Below are 16,770 nucleotides of genomic sequence, written 5' to 3' on the forward strand. Positions count from 1 at the left end.
ACTTACTCATCAGATCTGATTCAAATCAAGATTCAAGTCAAACTTACAACAAACTGGAATCACTATGTACACAAGTTAAGATACTGCAAATAAAAGGATATAAAATCTCCATAAAAATCAAGATGACTGGAAAAACTAATGAAAATAAACTGATGGTTTAATGATACTTTCTTAGTTCAGAGAATTTGATTTTTTTAGTTATAACTTTTTCTAATAATTGGTCCTTTTTTCTTGCAGAATATGACATTTTATTTCTAAAAAAAGAGCTTTTTAACAGGTGTTTTTAAAGATTTAGTAATTGTCTGTTACCATGCATATCTGTCAGTTTATGCTGCCACTCACCTCAAAAGCATTTGGCACCATCTATCAAGAAATAGAGATTAGATCATAACTTCCTGCAGATGCCCTTATGCCCACATTTGCCACAAATTTTATGCTCAGGCTCACCAGGCTAGGGCATGGTGAAGCTTGGCTATCTTTCATTTTGTTTTGATTGTAGCGTTTTGTTATCTTTTGTTGTTGTACTATTCTGTATTTTACTATTTGTATATTGTTTTTTTTACTCTTATTGTTTTTACAATATTTCCATTATGCTACTCCCCGTAGTCTATCACTGTTTTACTGCTGATGGATATGTTCGAAATATCCAGTTAAATTTTATATCTGTTCACTGTCAATAAAAAGGTTTCATCCCTATTTTGAACTGTTTTACTTTCGTTATGCCATTCCCTATAGGTGCTAGAAGACAGTGGCATTTCTTGAACTGGAATGAACTAAATTTAAAATGGAGGAAAGAAGATTTTGGTGATGGACTTTTTTTCTTGGCTTAATTGTTGAGTCTTTATGTGAAGAGAATCAGCAAGAGCAGCCTGGAGGTTGGAAGTTTACCCCACTCCATTTTTTCACCATGACACGCCACTTGTAGAATTTTTACAGATGAACAAGAACAGGTTCTTGTCAGATATGTGTGAATAATATGTCATATGCAGTATGCACTGTCACCACTTGAACTGCATCTACTTTGTTGCAAATACCCCTCGCCAAAGCAGCTTAAAAATCTGTATTCATGGACTAGCGATGAGAAAAATTGAGCTGCAGGAGAGGATTGGTATCTGGGGTCTATGCAGCAACAGCCCAGAGCTTACAATCCAACAGACAGTTCACCAGTGCTTCAACAATGTTTGGATTTTATACATTTGTCACTGCTGTAGCCCAGAAAACATTTAGTATGTTGATAAAACGGGACTATCAACTGTTCATAAGCCAGACACTGTCATTGCTGAGAAGGGCCAAAGACAAGTCTGAAAGGTAACGTCTGTCAAAAAAAAAGAACAAAATATCATGCTTTGTGTCTGTGTCAGTGCTAATATAAATGCAGATCCTTTGATGATGATTTTCCCCAGAAAAAATGTGCCCTGAGATCCTACTAAATGGAGCTCTACCAGTGACCATTGTGTTCAAAAATGAATAAGCTTCTGGGGGGATGATGACCAAGCTGTTCCTGATCTGGCAAACCACTTTATTAGTCATGTAATACCTCAAAATCAAAACCTGTGCTTTTTATTTTTGACAATCACATTACTAGATATTCAAGCAATCTACTTGGGCTGGCTAATGAAAACGTGTTAATCCATTTACCATACCCCAGCATACAACTCATAAACTGTAGCCTCTGTATCCTTCTCTTATATTTCAATTAAGGAGTACAGCAATCAAGAAGCTGCAGATTTTATCATTAGAAACAAATGCAAAACCATAGCTACTGCTAGTGTTGTAGAAATTCTTGGCTCATCTTACTTAGAGGCTGTTACCCTGAAGAGCATAATCAGCAGGTTCTACTGCACTGGAACTCATCCATTCAACCCAGAAGTTTTTCAAGACAACCATTACAAAGTTCATACTTTTCCAATAGACCAGAATTACCGCAATGGTCCATTTTTGGCTCAGAAGCTAATTGCCTGATGTTCAGAAGTAACATTTGCAAGTGAACCACCCCTTAGAAACTTGATTTCAGAACAGCTGCCTGCTAAAATATCTGGCTCTACTAACAACAGCTATTTAGAAATTACAGATTTTTTTCCATTCCCAAAAAGGATTCCCCAGGAAACAGAAAAGAAGAACTGCAAATAGAAAGAAAATAGAGATCCCAATGGATACTCTAATCACAATAAAAATTCACCTAGAGAAGGAAAAGAAAAACAAGTAATGAAAAGAGCTGCAGTAGTAGTAGTAACATTAGTAGCTGTATGCCCTAGGACCTTTGGTTTTTTCAACATCCCCCTCAACACATGCTGAAAGTTTCAATTTAATACCGTGAACTGTTCCTGAGACACTGCTGATACGTCCTCTTGATAACCTTTATGTACATAGTGTGTTTAATTTGGTTCAACACTGTTTCGTCATTCTCCAAAATCTTTGCCTTTACTCTTAGCCTCAGTAGTAGTAGGATACAAATATTGTCCTTCTGTCAGTTCAACATCCCTCTCGACAAGCCCTGTAAGTTTCAATTTGACATGCCAAGCTATTCCTTAGATATTGCTGATGTGCCCTTTTGGCAACCGGCATGCAGATGGTGTGTTGTGATTTAGTTTAATTTTGCCCCTCAATATTCCCTGAAAATTTCACCTTCAACCCTTAGCCATAGTTGTAATAGTAGTCAAAGTAGCAATGCTAGGAGTACTAGTTGTAGAACTAGTAGTAGCATTAACAGTAATAGCACTAGTACTAGTAGCAGCAGTAGCATTAGCATAATGCCTTTTGGTCAGTTGAACACCTCATCTAGCTCTGGAAGTTCCAACTGAATATAATTAGCTGTGGCTATGATATTGCTGATAAACCCTTTTGAAAATCTGCAATTTCATAGTGTGTTTTAATTTAGTTCAATTCCCCCCCCCCCCCCTCAACACATCCTGAAATTTTGCCTTGATATTCTTAGTGTTAGTAGCATTTGCAATAGAAGTAGTTGTAGTATCAAAAGTAGCAGTAGTAGTAGTAGTAGTGATATTGTCCACATGTTACCTTTTGGTCAACTGATCTTCCCCTTTAAACATTTTCTGAAAGTTCCAACTTAATACCCTAATTCATTCCTGATGTACAGCTGCAGATTTGACAATCTGCAGGCAGATGTGTTTGTATTTAGTTCAAATTTTTCCTCAATGTTCTCTCAAATTTTCGCCTTCATACCCAATGTACTAATTCATACCCCTTAATAGTACTAGTTGCATACTAGTAGTGGTAGTAGTAGGAGCAGTAGCAGTGTTGTATTATTATTATTAGTAGTAGTAATGATAGTAGCAGCAGTATTAATAGCAGTTGTTGTCTGCATATTTTGTCTTTTGGCCAGTCTAACATCCCCCTCATGAAGCCCTTGAAGTTTCATCTTGATTTGGTCAGCTGCTCCAAGGATAATCCTGATACGCTCTTTTGACAATCTGTATGACAGTAGAATGATGTGATTTAGTTTAAATTTCCCCTCAACATTTCCTCATATTTTTACTCCAATATCCTCAGTCTTGGTAGTACTTGCTACAAAAACAATAGTTGTAGTGATAGCAGAAGTAGTAGTTGCTGTAGCAGTAGTGCTAGTGTGCAAATACTACCTTTTTGGTCAATTAATCATCCCTTTTGTGATTGTCTGAAAGTTCCAAATTAATATACTCAGTCATTTCCGAGTTTCTTCTAAGCCCTTTTTACAATTCACAAGAACACAACATGTTTTAGTTCAACACTTCCTCCAATATTCTCTGAAAGTTCCTTGATTGCCCTTCGTCTTATTCAACACTGAAGGACACTAAATTGTCTTTTTAGGCGATGAAAAGTACTATATGTAAACAATGGGCAAGTTGCATAACTTATAGACCCTGCCCTGGGGGCTGTAGAGGGGGGTGGTTGGGTCCCAGACATTACTGGACCTTTCAACTATGTTGAACAAAATGGCTATCAAAAAATTTGAATTGAATATGTTTGAGAAATTGATGGACGTGGGGGGGGGGCTGGTTGCCCTCCAGTCACTCTTGGCTCTTAAAAAGGGGGCTAAAACTTTCAACCTATAATCGATTTAGCTCTTTCTGAAGTTTCTATGACAACGCATTCTATACGAACCTTGGTGAAAAATATAATATACTGTGCACTCTATTTAGGCAGTGCTATTGCGCTGCCTATGCTTTACTGTTGTTTTTTTTTTTTTTTTTTTTTTCATGAAGAAACTTTGAATTTTAGATTTAGTTTTGAATAAAATCCAAGAACAACAATGATTTGCTTTGCCCAAGGACTTTAATAAGCCATCTTCCATTACTTGAGAACAGAGCTCAAGAGTAGCATTGTATTCACAATTGTAAACACTATCAAAGCTAGGTCAATGAAAAGAGAAAGAAATAGAGTTAAAGAACGTCTAGAGTAGAAAATAGTAGACAAGGTACAGTAATTGCAGGTGAAGAGACAGCTCAAGAAGTACATATGTTTAATTGTTTAGACAGCGCTATATAAAAGGATGGGATTGTAGTGAAGACACATAAAATAGTTTTAAAAAAGTGTGAATTTGCTTTATTAGGGATACATAGGGGGTCAAAGAATCAAACTAAGGGAGAACCTAATCATTTTATTTATTTAATATAACCTTTCTCTTCTACAAAACTTACCCCCCCCCCCCAAAAAAAAAAAAAAACGGTTTATACTTATGCATACATATTTGTTCAATATCTTATTTTCAATTTTCAGGAATCAAAAAAGATCTTATATTTCTATCCAGCAGACACAGCAATTAATACACAGATTAGAGATGTTGGAAGATGTGAAGCCATTCTTACATTTTGTGAGTAAGTACTTGTGTTTGATGAGCAAAGATTATAATTAAAAATATAAATTCAGCCGAATAGACTGATCTTATATTGCTATCCAGTAGACACAGTAATTAATAAACAGATTAGAGATGATGGTAGATGTGAAGCCATTCTTACATTTTGCGAGTAAGTACTTGTATTTGAAGAGTAAAGAATATAAATAAAAATATAAACTCAGTAGAATAGGCTGATCTTATATTTCTATCCAGCAGACACATCAATTAACAGACAGATTAGAGATGTTGGAAAATGTATAGCCATTCTTAAATTTGTGAGTCAGTACATGTATTTGGGGAGCAAAGAATATAAATTCAGCCAAATACGCTGATCTTATATTTCTATCCAGTAGACACAGGAATTAATAAACAGATCAGAGATGTTTTAAATGTGAAGACATCCTTACATTTTGTGTGTAGCACTTGTATTTGAGGAGCAAAGAACATAAATACAAATGTAAGTTCAGCAGAATAGGCTGATCTTATATTTCTATCCAGCAGAAACAGCAATATGAAAAAAAGAAAGCTCTTCTCACTTAAGTTTTCTTTACAAGGTTATATTAGCAAGGGCAAAAGACCTAACCTAGCACTGATATAACATATATACACTATACTTTTTCCAAATAATACAAAATCGTGGAAAGATTATTTTATATTCCTGCTTTATCAGCTGATGAAGTGTGAGAAAAGACCTGTCATCGTTTTTTTAGACTCTATATTGGCTATTTTTTAATGCTACCCTCTTACTTTAAACTGTCATTCGTCAAAATGTGTCTAGTCAAAATATTCTGCTTTTGCTAAGGACATATACAAAATATTCAAAAAATATTGGTGAAAGAATCAGAATTTATGGTTTTCATAATACATTGTCTAAAAAAGTAAGGATAGTTTCTTTTTTGTTTATCGTCCTTATTTTCATGTGTTTTGGTTTTGTGCAAGAATTTCTAATATTTGCACGAGATATAGCTAATCTAAATGATGTTTTAGATGATGTTTTAAGGTTGCTTGTTCTTAACAAAAATAATTAAAAACTCATATGATTGCAGACTTAGGTGCTCTAGCATGTTCTTGATAAGAATTCCCAACTGCTTGCATGCTGATAGGACTGCAATTTTATAAGCCCACCAGGCTTATAAAATTCATTACAAGCTTAATTTTGATAATGTTAAAATTTGGGTTGTAGTTAAGTTTTTATATTTATTTTATTATAACCTAGAATTTCTGAAAGTAAACCTTTACCTTCAGATTGTTGATTAAAATTTAACCTTTATTGGGATAGGGCAATGTTGGCCAATTGAAAAACAAAGTTCACAAATATATCTATTGTGCTCTTTTGGTAAAAGTATTTTTGCCCAATGTTAAGCAAAATGAAAATAAAGACTCCGAAAGACGGGGTGGATTTATTTGATTTTTTCCCGAGGAATTGTCCTCAGATTGTTTTGGGTACCCGTCGGAATAATCATATGTCAAACAGTGAGCTGTAAAAAAAAATGTGATATTCCGCTTTTTAGGGCTATAATGACAGAAAAGATGAGATGGATAGGGCATGTTCTGGGGATGAACGGATATATTGTGAAAGATTGTCCGTTTAGGCCAACCATCTAGGGCCAAACAAAAAGCAGGTCATCACTTAATTGTGTTGAAGGAGGTTGTAAGAAAGGATTAATTGAAATTACAACTTGCTGGATGGATTAAACAGGAATGCTTTAAAAAGATTGGGATGGAGCAGGAGCGTGCGTAGCTATGCTGGTCTCAGGGGCCTTGGTTACGCCGTGAGTTGTTAGTATTAGTTGTAGTATAAGTTTGACTTTTATCTCACATCAGTTCCCCATACTTTTTGGTCCCTAGTATAATTCGCGAACTGAAGTTCCATTGTTTGTGTTTATTTCATGAACACAAATATCCATGCGTGAGGACTAAAAATTATTCTATGCTGCTTTTTTAAATTTTGCATGCAAAATGTTTTGCATTATTTGTGAAGTTTTTTAAGTGACTTCTTTATGCAAAATCCGTATTTTGAATTCTTTGTTCTTTATAAGGACAGGTTAGTGCTATTACAGGCGATAAACAATCAATAAAAAAAATTAAATTTGAAGTAAAATAAGAGAATGGGTTCACAAAGGCAGTTTACGATTTTTCATTTTTTTATTTTTTTCTTAATATAGTGATGACGTGGCGATGGTCTCATATTTGTTTTCTTTCTTTGCATTTTTTTGTGCCTACTTAAAATGGGGCGGGGGGGGGGTGAAGTTCCGGATAAGCTGTGTCTAAGCGGAAAAAATGTGCTAGTCACGAAAAAACAATGAAAAGCGAAGTTGGCTTGCAAGACAGGTTAGAAATTAAATTGAAAAAAAACTTTCAAATTGACCATGCTTCCACTGTTATAATCGATTTTGATGTAAAAACCAGTGCTAAAGATTGGTCCCAATTTTTATCTTGTATGATTCTCAAAATTGTCATTCAATTTTGCTGTTTTTTATACTAGTTCAAATCTATCAAATTCATTAAAGAACTAAGGTCACCAAAACAAAATACGATTCTTCAAATTGGTTAAGAGAAAATAATGTGGTTATAGAACTATATACATCTTAAAAAATTAGGAAAACTTGGAACCTCTATTTCTAATAAAAAAGGATTTCCAAATGCAGTTTCATGTCGAATGCACACTGCCACAAGTAGCCTAAGTTAAGTAGCATAAGTTACGGGAATTTACTTGGGTCTCTTCACATTGAAATTTTACCTTTCACATTGAAGCCTAAGCACTATTTTTAGTATTCCGAAAACAAAGTTCAGGATTAAGCAAAGATATTGCATTTTTATTTAAGAAAGTCAATGAAAAAAAAATTCTATGCTAGATTTTGAAAAATGCAAGTTGCCTACTTCCCCCTATATTTTTGTCAGTGGATCCCCCTCTTTACAAAAATAGTCTGTAAAATTGACTGAAATGCCACACCTTTTACGTCCAACGATTGAAAAAACATCCAAACTACCAATTTTGTCATTAAAGAAAGTTAGGCTAGTTTCACCTATATTTTTATCAAAATTCAAGGACACATGTACAAGGTCAAATTATTCCTAATTTTGCTATTTATTTTATCCTGAAACTTGGCAAAACTCCTCATAATTGGCAAAACCGAGTCACAAATTGTTGCAGAATGTCGCTTCCTATTAATTTTCTATAGAACCTAGATGTAACCACTGAAAATCCTCTGGAAAAATTTTAGTATCTTACTAAAGTTTTCTATTAATAAAAGAATAAAATAAAAACAAGGTGCCGGAGCAAAGGAAGCCAGCCAGCCAGCTACATCTTACATCAGCTACATCTATTGATTTTTGTTTAGTCCTCGACAATCAGATGCAGAAACAAAGAAAATTTACGAAACGGAAAAATCTTAATCATTGTGTAACAGCCAGAAGAAAATCATAGAAACTCCCGTCCTTAGTATGTTGTTGTGTGTAAGAACTCCTGTCCTCAGCATATTGATGCATATAGAAACTCCTGTCATTAGTATGTTGTTGTGTGTAGAAACTCCCATCCTCAGCATGTTGTTGTATATCGAGACTCTTGTCCTCAGTACGTTGTTGTATGTAGGAACTCCTTTCCTCAGTATGTAGTTGTGTGTAGAAACTCCCGTCCTCAGTATATTGTTATGTGTAGAAACTCCCGTCCTCAGTATTTGTTGCGTGTAGAAACCCTGTCCTCAGTATGTTGTTGCGTGTACAAAACCCATACCTCAGATTTTTGTGTTTAGAAGTTGTTGCGTGTAAAAACTCCCGTCCACAGTATGTTGTTGCATGTTGAAACTCCCGTCCTCAGTATGTTGTTGCGTATAGAAACTCACGTCCTCAGTATGTTGTTGTGTGTCGAAACTCCTGTCTTCACTATGCAGTTGTGACTATCAGTTTGTCTTGTATGTATGCTATTTTTATAACACATACAGTCCAATAAGTTTTTGATAGCGCCTTGCATATGCTTTACATTTTCAGGTCTGTTTTAAGTGTTTTTTTGTTTTCTTTTTCAGAACGTTCCATGATGGAAGTAAATGTGAAGTTGTGCACACTCAGAATACTCGCCAGTATTTAACAGAGCCAGAGAAGGGTTTTTTTATCGTTTTGGTAAGCTACTAAAATTCCCATTCTTGTTTGTAATGAGGGGAGCGATGCTAACCTCCGGGCCTCCTGTTGTTCAGCATAATTGAAATGTTTCTTTCTTACTTTGCTTCAAGTGACTTTGGCTATAAGATGCATCAGAGGTCGGAGAGATGTGAGAATAGAACATACTGAATTTTCACGAATTTGAAGCTCTCTCCTCAACATCCCGCTCTTTACGCTAAAGTTTAATATTGTTTTAAAATGTAGAACTGTGGAAAAGAGTCAAACTTTAGCGTAAAGAGCGGGACGTTGAGGAGGGGATAGCCCCTTTCATATAGGGCATAATTTCTGTTTGTTTTAAGTTTTAAAGTCGCTCCTTACTTTCAGTTGAAAAAACTTTTTTTTAAATTTAATTTCTGAACGTTTTTGAACTAATGTATACTGATTTTGGATCACCGTATATGAATAATTAAAACGAAATTGCATAGTAATTTTTTTGGCTAAATGGCTTTCTCATAGTTTTGATCGGAAGATTTTGATAAAAAAGGGGGTGGGGGAGGAGGCCTAGTTACCCTCCATTTTCTGTTTGCTTAGAAATGCAACTATAACTTTTATTTTTTTACGAACGTTTTTAGTATTAACAAATACACGTGACTTATGAATTAAATTACGTAACGGAATTCTACATTTGTATATTTTTACTACGTATATGAGGGGATTTGCCTCTTCGTCAATATCTTGCTCTTTAAACTAAAGCTTGGATTCTTTCCCAATTCTTTAAGAATGACCCCTGAATCACAAAAGCCGTAGAATAAATAGTTGAAATTACTAAAAATACTTTAGCGTAAAGAGCAAGGTATTGAGAAGGAAACGAACGCCCTTATTTACGTAATAAATTCTGTTTGTTTTAAGTTTAATGCTTCTCCTTACTTCCAGTTGAAAAAAAAACATTTTTTTATTTTTTTTTCTCATTCTTTCTTTTCAATAATGCTAGAAAATCCTGCGCGCCCTTCATGGGAATTCTCTTCCCTCATGATTAATTCCTCCACAAAAAGATCTTCCCATATACTACAGTTCACTCGTACCACATACGCTCCTTACTAAAGTTCGTTACATCGAACTGTTTGATTCGTGAACCATAATCAGTCCCTAAAGAAATATATTTGCAAATTATCTGAATCTACAAATTCTCAAAATATGTTCCCTGAGAAACTCTTTTTTCTGCCAAATTTAGCATAGAGCATAGGCCTATATCTCCTCCATATTACAATTCTTGGGACTCTTCAGAAATAACCTCATTTTCTGTTAGCTATACTGTCATTGCTGGTCAAACTTACTGTGTACTTTACACGCGTTTTGCTACATAAGGCTCATTTAGAGGCACCACTTACTGGTTCAATGGTGCTAACTGCTATCCTTCTGAAATTGGGGGGTTATGGGCTTTAATTATTCGAGGGATCAGGCACTTATAGCAAAGTGGCTAGTAAGCATTTAAGTGTGTCATCCAAAAACATATTATACTCCGGTGCTTGCGCAGGGGATTTCTTTGAAGAAAATGAATACTAAAATGGTTTCCCAGGGATAAATATTTTTTGGAGGCTTCTATATATAATTCTCTGCTGAGTGTAAAACCTCATGATAGATTGACAAAAGACGTCTATTTGTTGCACAATTTTTCAGTCCAACAATTGTAGTTAATTTATCTTTATCAGGCATTTTTTTGGGGGGGGGGTATTATTTTTCATTTTACTTGTGTAACATTTGAATTTCATTTATGCTATAAAAGTTTGTTGGCACTAGATTTTGTGGAAAATTCTGCCAAAATTGAAGTTGAAAGCCATCAAAGAGCTTTTTGCTAGCCATTGGAAACCGAAAAAGTTTTTTAGTGAAACTTTAACTAAAGCAGGGAACTGAAAAGGGAGGATGCTCAACTTGGTACCTGACAAAAAGAACTACCAGTATCATCTATTGTTACTCTGCCAAGTCATAACAAAAAAAAATGTACCTAAACTAAATAGTTTCTGCTAGCGCGGAAAACTGACAAGAGCGGATACTCGAGTATCTGACAAAACGAACTACCAGTGTCATCTATTTTTACCCTGCCAAATCATAACCAAACAAAAATATACCTAAACTAAACGATTTCCGCTGACGCGTAAGACTGACAAAAGCGGATGCTCAAGTTCGTATATGACAAAAAGAACTGCTAGTGGCATCTATTGTTACCCTGTCAAATCATAACCAAACAAAAATGTACCTAAACTAAACAGTTTCCGATAATGTGGAAAACTGACAAGAGAGGATTACTCAAGTTTGTATCTGACAAAAACAACAGTTAGTGTCAACCTTTGTTACCCGATAAAATCGTAAGCTATTTTACTATAATAAACGTAGTAAAAAAGTTTTTATTTTTAGTTTTATTTTTGCTTATCATTAGGCTGAAGGAAAAATAAATATTTTTGCAGAAAGGTACTGTAGAAATTTTCGGGTAATTAATTTGTTAATTGGAATATGTTCTATATGCTGCAAGAAATAGTTAAAAGACAGAAGAATGCACCGATTTTTAGAATATTCCAGGCGGGATAGTAAATATACTTAGGCCTCTAGTTAAGATCCAGATTTTCACGGATTTGAATTAAGTAGCCTTTCTAGTTCTCCTTTCTAACGCTGTACTATATGTGATATTAATGATTTTTAGTTTCTGTTGAACTCATCTATTTTTTGCCAGTTGTCTGTAGGCTACTGTTTGAGAAGTCAAACAATTCGTGGTAACGAGTAGTATTGAAGAGCGACCCGGCTCAATAGTAACCAAAACTCTAAAACAGAATTATGATACCAATAGCTACATCAAAAGAATTGCATTTTAATGCTGATTTTAAATATATAAATTTCATCAAGTTTAGTCTTACCCATCAAAAGTTATGAGCCTGAGAAAATATGCCTGGGGGGGGTTGAGGCTACTTGAGAGGATCTTTCCTAGGAGGACTTTATCACGAGGGAAGAAGGATTTCCATGAAGGGAGCGCAGGATTTTCTAGTATTATTTAAAGAAAAATGAGAAAACAAATAAAAAGATTTTTTTCAACTGGAAGTAAGGAGCAGCATTAAAACTTAAAACGAACAGAAATTATTACGTAGACAAGGGGTTCGTCTCCTCCTCAATACGTCGCTCTCTACGCTAAAGTATTTAGTAATTTCAACTATTTATTCTACGACCTTTGTGATTCGGGGGTCATTCTTAGAGAAATGGGACAATATTCAAGCTTTAGTGTCCAAGCGCGAGGTATTGACGAGGGGGCGAAACCCCCCATACACGTAATAAAAATATACAAATATAGAAGTTCGTTACGTAAGTAAATTCGTAAGTTACGTATATTTACGTATATTAGTTGGGTTTTTAAGTTACCAAAAATTGGAGGTCAAATGCGCCTCCTCCCCAACCCCAACCTTAAAACGAACAGAAATTATTTTATATACGGAAGGAGTTGTACCCTCCTCAGCAGCTCGCTCTTTACGCTAAAGCTCTTTATGATTCTACAAGTAGAGTTGCGAGAAAGAGTCAAACTTTAGCGTAAAGAGCCAGATGTTGAGGAGGGGACAACTCCTTTCATATACGGAATAATTTCTGTTCGTTTTAAGTTTTAATGTTGCTCCATACGTTCAGCGGAAAAAATTTGTTTTTTTTTTTCATTTAATTCATTATGAGGTCAATTTTTATTGGAGATCAAAGTAAGATCTAAAAATAGCGTTGTATAGCTGAATCGAGGGGCTCCTGATTTCTCCTGCTTTACATCTCAAAGGCCCACTTGTTGGGCCTTTTGTAGAATGTTTTCGTTACGCCTCGCCTCTTTGCTTCACACACGTCCCCCGTTCATGGTACGCTCCTTCTTGCGTAGACGATTTAAATTTGGATCAATCATTGAGTCAAATAAAGTGACCCCCTTATATGAGTTAACATTAAGCTAGAGGGGGCTGTTAATTTTGTTTCCCAATCATGGCTAGTCTCTTCCATACATTAAAAAAAATTTGCAGAGTGTATTATAAAAGGTAACGACGTGTAAAGAGTTGGGTTCTAATAAATATCACTTAGTCCTAGGCACTACTTTTTTTTAATATACCATCCTCAAAATCATGGGTAAAATCGTTTTATTTTTGCTAATTTTAGCTCGTATTCGAACTAAAAAAAGAAGCCAAAAAAAATGAAAACGCAAATTTCTTCTTCAACAGCACCCCTTCAGAAATATCAGGATTTATATAATTTTTGCTATAATTCCATATTTTTCATATAAAGGCCTGTTTTTAAGTTCCGTTAGATGATACAGAACTACAGAACTGTTAATCTTGACACTTCCTTTTATTTGTCTTGAAATCGGCGTGTCCATAAAAAGACTTGAAATTTGTCCATGCATTTTTATATTCCTGACGAATAGCTTCTTCTTCTTCTTCTGCTTTTCCTTCGTCTTCTATTTTTTTCTTTTCCTGCTAAATCGATTTTTCTTTTACATATTAAGTATGTGCAATAGAACTGAAACTATTTTAGACTGCACAATTCCATCTTTCAATTTCTCAACGAACGTCTCAGCAAAATTCAGCAAACATTCCAGAGAGTATCATTCATCCTTTGGTGATGCAGGAGTTTCTGTAAAACCATGAACAGGTTTTAAAAGCATATCATGTCTGTGCGGCATTAATAGGGCATTGAATTATCCGAAGCAGTCTTGGAGCTAAATAAACTGAAACATTGTTTTTCATATTCAGGACTAGTCTCCCAATTGCTAAAGTATATATGCCAATGCGAATGTGATTAAACTGAATTAAACTGATTTTAATGATTCGAGCAATTCATAAGAAACTGAATTGAACATGATTTTCATATTCAAGACTAGTCTCCCAATTGCTAAAGTATATATGCCGCTGCGAATGTGATTAAACTAAATTAAACAGATTTTCTTGATTCGAGTAATTCATAAGAAACTGATTTGAATATGATTTTCTTATTCAGGACTAGTCTCCAAATTGCTAAAGTATATATGCCGTTGCGAATGTGATTAACGGATAAACAACTATAAACCTTCAAGGCCGTACCTGGGGGGGAGGAGATAAAGGGATCGAACCCCCCCCCCGAAATGTTTGTATGACTTGTAAAAACATAGCAAAAATGGATATAAAAGAATATATGCGTTTTTGAGATTTTTTTTTTATGTATACTCCAACCCTTCTGAAAAAAATCCTTTTGTAAAACACCTCCCGAAAAAAAAAATACCTGGATGTGGCCTTATAAACCTTTATCACTTTATAACTCACTTTAAGCTGTTGTTTTTTTTTTGGGGTACAATAATAGTGCTTTAATTTTTTCTAAGGGGTAATTCCTTTTGAGGATTTATATGAGAGAAAAATCTAGAAAAGCTTTAGAGACAGGAGAGAGGTTTCATAGAAAAACTTAACAGCAACCCTTATTTGCGTCTTCTTTTTTTACAACAGTTATTCCACGTGTCATTAATGACCCAAAACTACTTCACAGAATGTTTTCTTTCGCTAAATAATTCTTTTACTAGCGAAATTTTTAAGCTATTTAGCGTGAGGAAACCTTAGTGTCACAATTATAACTCAATGATGTCTCATCAAAACTAGATACGATCTGTAGTAATAGAAATTCCTAACAAATATCAGTTCTATGTAGGCCCCATATCTGCATTTCACCCCTCCTTACTGTAAGGGAACTGTTGAACATAAATAAATTGAGTAATATCCAAAATCTAAGGTAACTATTCATGGTGGATTGATTATTGAATTCCATTTGTCTCTATTCCTTCGATTAGTCAAATCCAAATTAGCAATTCATAATTATCTTAAGTGAATTTACGAGCTACCCTTGCCGAAGAGTATGGTTTTGACTTAAATTAAGATATAGTTGTAAACTGCAAGCACTGAATTTTTTTAGAATTCACCATCTCTAAACACAAGATAGTATCATTTGATTTATAATTGACCCTAAGCTGATATTTTAGTGAACTACCTGCAGGCAGCCAATACCCCCCCCCCCAGCCCCCACACCCGAAAATTTATCAGTTTCTGTTGGAAATTATTAATAACTGATGATAAAAAGATGTCGGTAAGATAATGTTTGGGAGCAGTATGTAGCCGCGAACAGGTACGTTACTTTATAGCGTGTTTCTGAAAAATTACTTATTTTATATATTTTTCTCAGTTAATTCAGCCTTTATTGTTATAATCTCGGGGAAAAGAAGGTCAAAATAGTTTTTGACTCTCTTGTTAAGTTTGTATTGCGTGATTGTCCTCTAGTTGCATGCTATGTGTAATATGATGAAGATTAACATTTATTAGCCTGTTTGATTATTTGCTTTATTTTTTTAGACAATTTTTTTGGATTCAGAGCCAGAAAGTCAAAGGTTTTCAGAGCCAAATGACGATATTTTGGCTTCAATATTGCATCAGTCATATTTTATGTATCGTTTATTTTATAATACGTTTACTGCCTGTACTAAAAAAGAAGGCGTAGAGGCATTGAAGACTCGACTTAATTTCTTTTATTTACGGGTAAGTGATTTTGTTCTATTAATGATAAGGTGATTTAGGTTTTATCCATATTAAACTGCATACTAAAAAGGAACATACTAAACATAAACATACTAAAAAGGAAGGCGTAGAGGCATTGAAGACTCGACTTAATTTCTTTTATTTACGGGCAAATAACTTTGTTTTATTAATGATAGGGAGGAGCAAAGTTGCCGGGATTTCTTCGATTATGGTGGTGAAAATGCCGAAAAATGTTAATTGAAATTAGCCTGTTACCAAAATTTTAAAGATTGGTTCGATCTTTGTCGATTTTATAGCCGATTGGAAAGATATTTTATTGACAATGATAAATTTTTTCATGCCGAATTGACAGAAACCAGCCCAACCAACTGTCATCGTCAAATCTTTAAGATCAGCTAAGGAAACCATTCTAGCAACGAGTGGATTTTTATCCGCATAGGACACAGCCAGACATCTTATCTGTCGTGGAACAATAAAGATAATGGTACCTGGGACGTATCCTTCGTGTTCCAGATCATAGACTTGAAAAAGTCCTCCAATGGCAAAGCACCCGCTATCGAGGAAGTACAAAGGACATGCCCCGTATGACGCACAAACGTGAAAGATTAGCCCTTGAGACGAGTATTATCCCAGAATGGGAGGACAGTGGCCCACATGAACGAAGATTGGAAGCTATTTTTTTGCACCTCTGAAGGCACTGTAGAAACTTGGTAAGCCTAATTCGGCAGCACTGGGTAAGAGGAAGTATTGCAAAGTTGTAATTATCACGTGGAGGCTATCATTAGATTCTTAAGTGGTTTTTATTAGTGATAGTCAAAATCTATCAAAGAAAGGTCACTCCTTTTATTGATAATATAATAAATGATTCTCAGAATCCACTAAAAAACGATCCAGAGCCAATAAAACGTAAATAGAAAATTTGGGTATAGGTTGTTACCCCCCCCCCCTCCTCTCATTGAATGAGCATCCTCCGTAGTTTCTACGACCGTGAGGCGGAGATGGGGATGAGGAAGGGAAGTCCCTCTCCTACAAAGAACAAATTCTGCTCATTTCGGTGTTAAATGTTGCTCTTTCCTTTCATAATAACAGCATAGACCAGAAAAATTCCCACAAATCAAGAGGGATTAAATATCTGTTTCTACCTCCCAATCCCTCCATCTGCCTTCCTTAGAACTAGTTCTGTATTTACTTGAAGGCTCAATGAGGGCTTGATATGTTTGTCCAACATCTTAACAATGGGTAACTTTCTTAGCTTACAGCCCTTACCTCGAAGGCTGGAAGGGGGGT

General features: G+C 35.0%; 1 protein-coding gene across 1 annotated transcript in view; it reads left to right on the forward strand.

Moving 5' to 3' along the window:
* LOC136039786 (vacuolar fusion protein CCZ1 homolog) overlaps nucleotides 1-16,770 on the forward strand; it is a 66,950-nt gene that overhangs the window by 6,348 nt on the left and 43,832 nt on the right. The window contains exons 2-4 of the mRNA XM_065723659.1: nucleotides 4,717-4,814; nucleotides 8,857-8,950; nucleotides 15,301-15,483. Of these exons, the coding sequence (XP_065579731.1) occupies nucleotides 4,717-4,814; nucleotides 8,857-8,950; nucleotides 15,301-15,483 (375 nt within the window). The remainder of the gene's footprint in view (nucleotides 1-4,716; nucleotides 4,815-8,856; nucleotides 8,951-15,300; nucleotides 15,484-16,770) is intronic.

Source organism: Artemia franciscana, chromosome 20 (genome assembly GCF_032884065.1).
Source record: "Artemia franciscana chromosome 20, ASM3288406v1, whole genome shotgun sequence".
NCBI classification, from domain to species: domain Eukaryota; kingdom Metazoa; phylum Arthropoda; class Branchiopoda; order Anostraca; family Artemiidae; genus Artemia; species Artemia franciscana.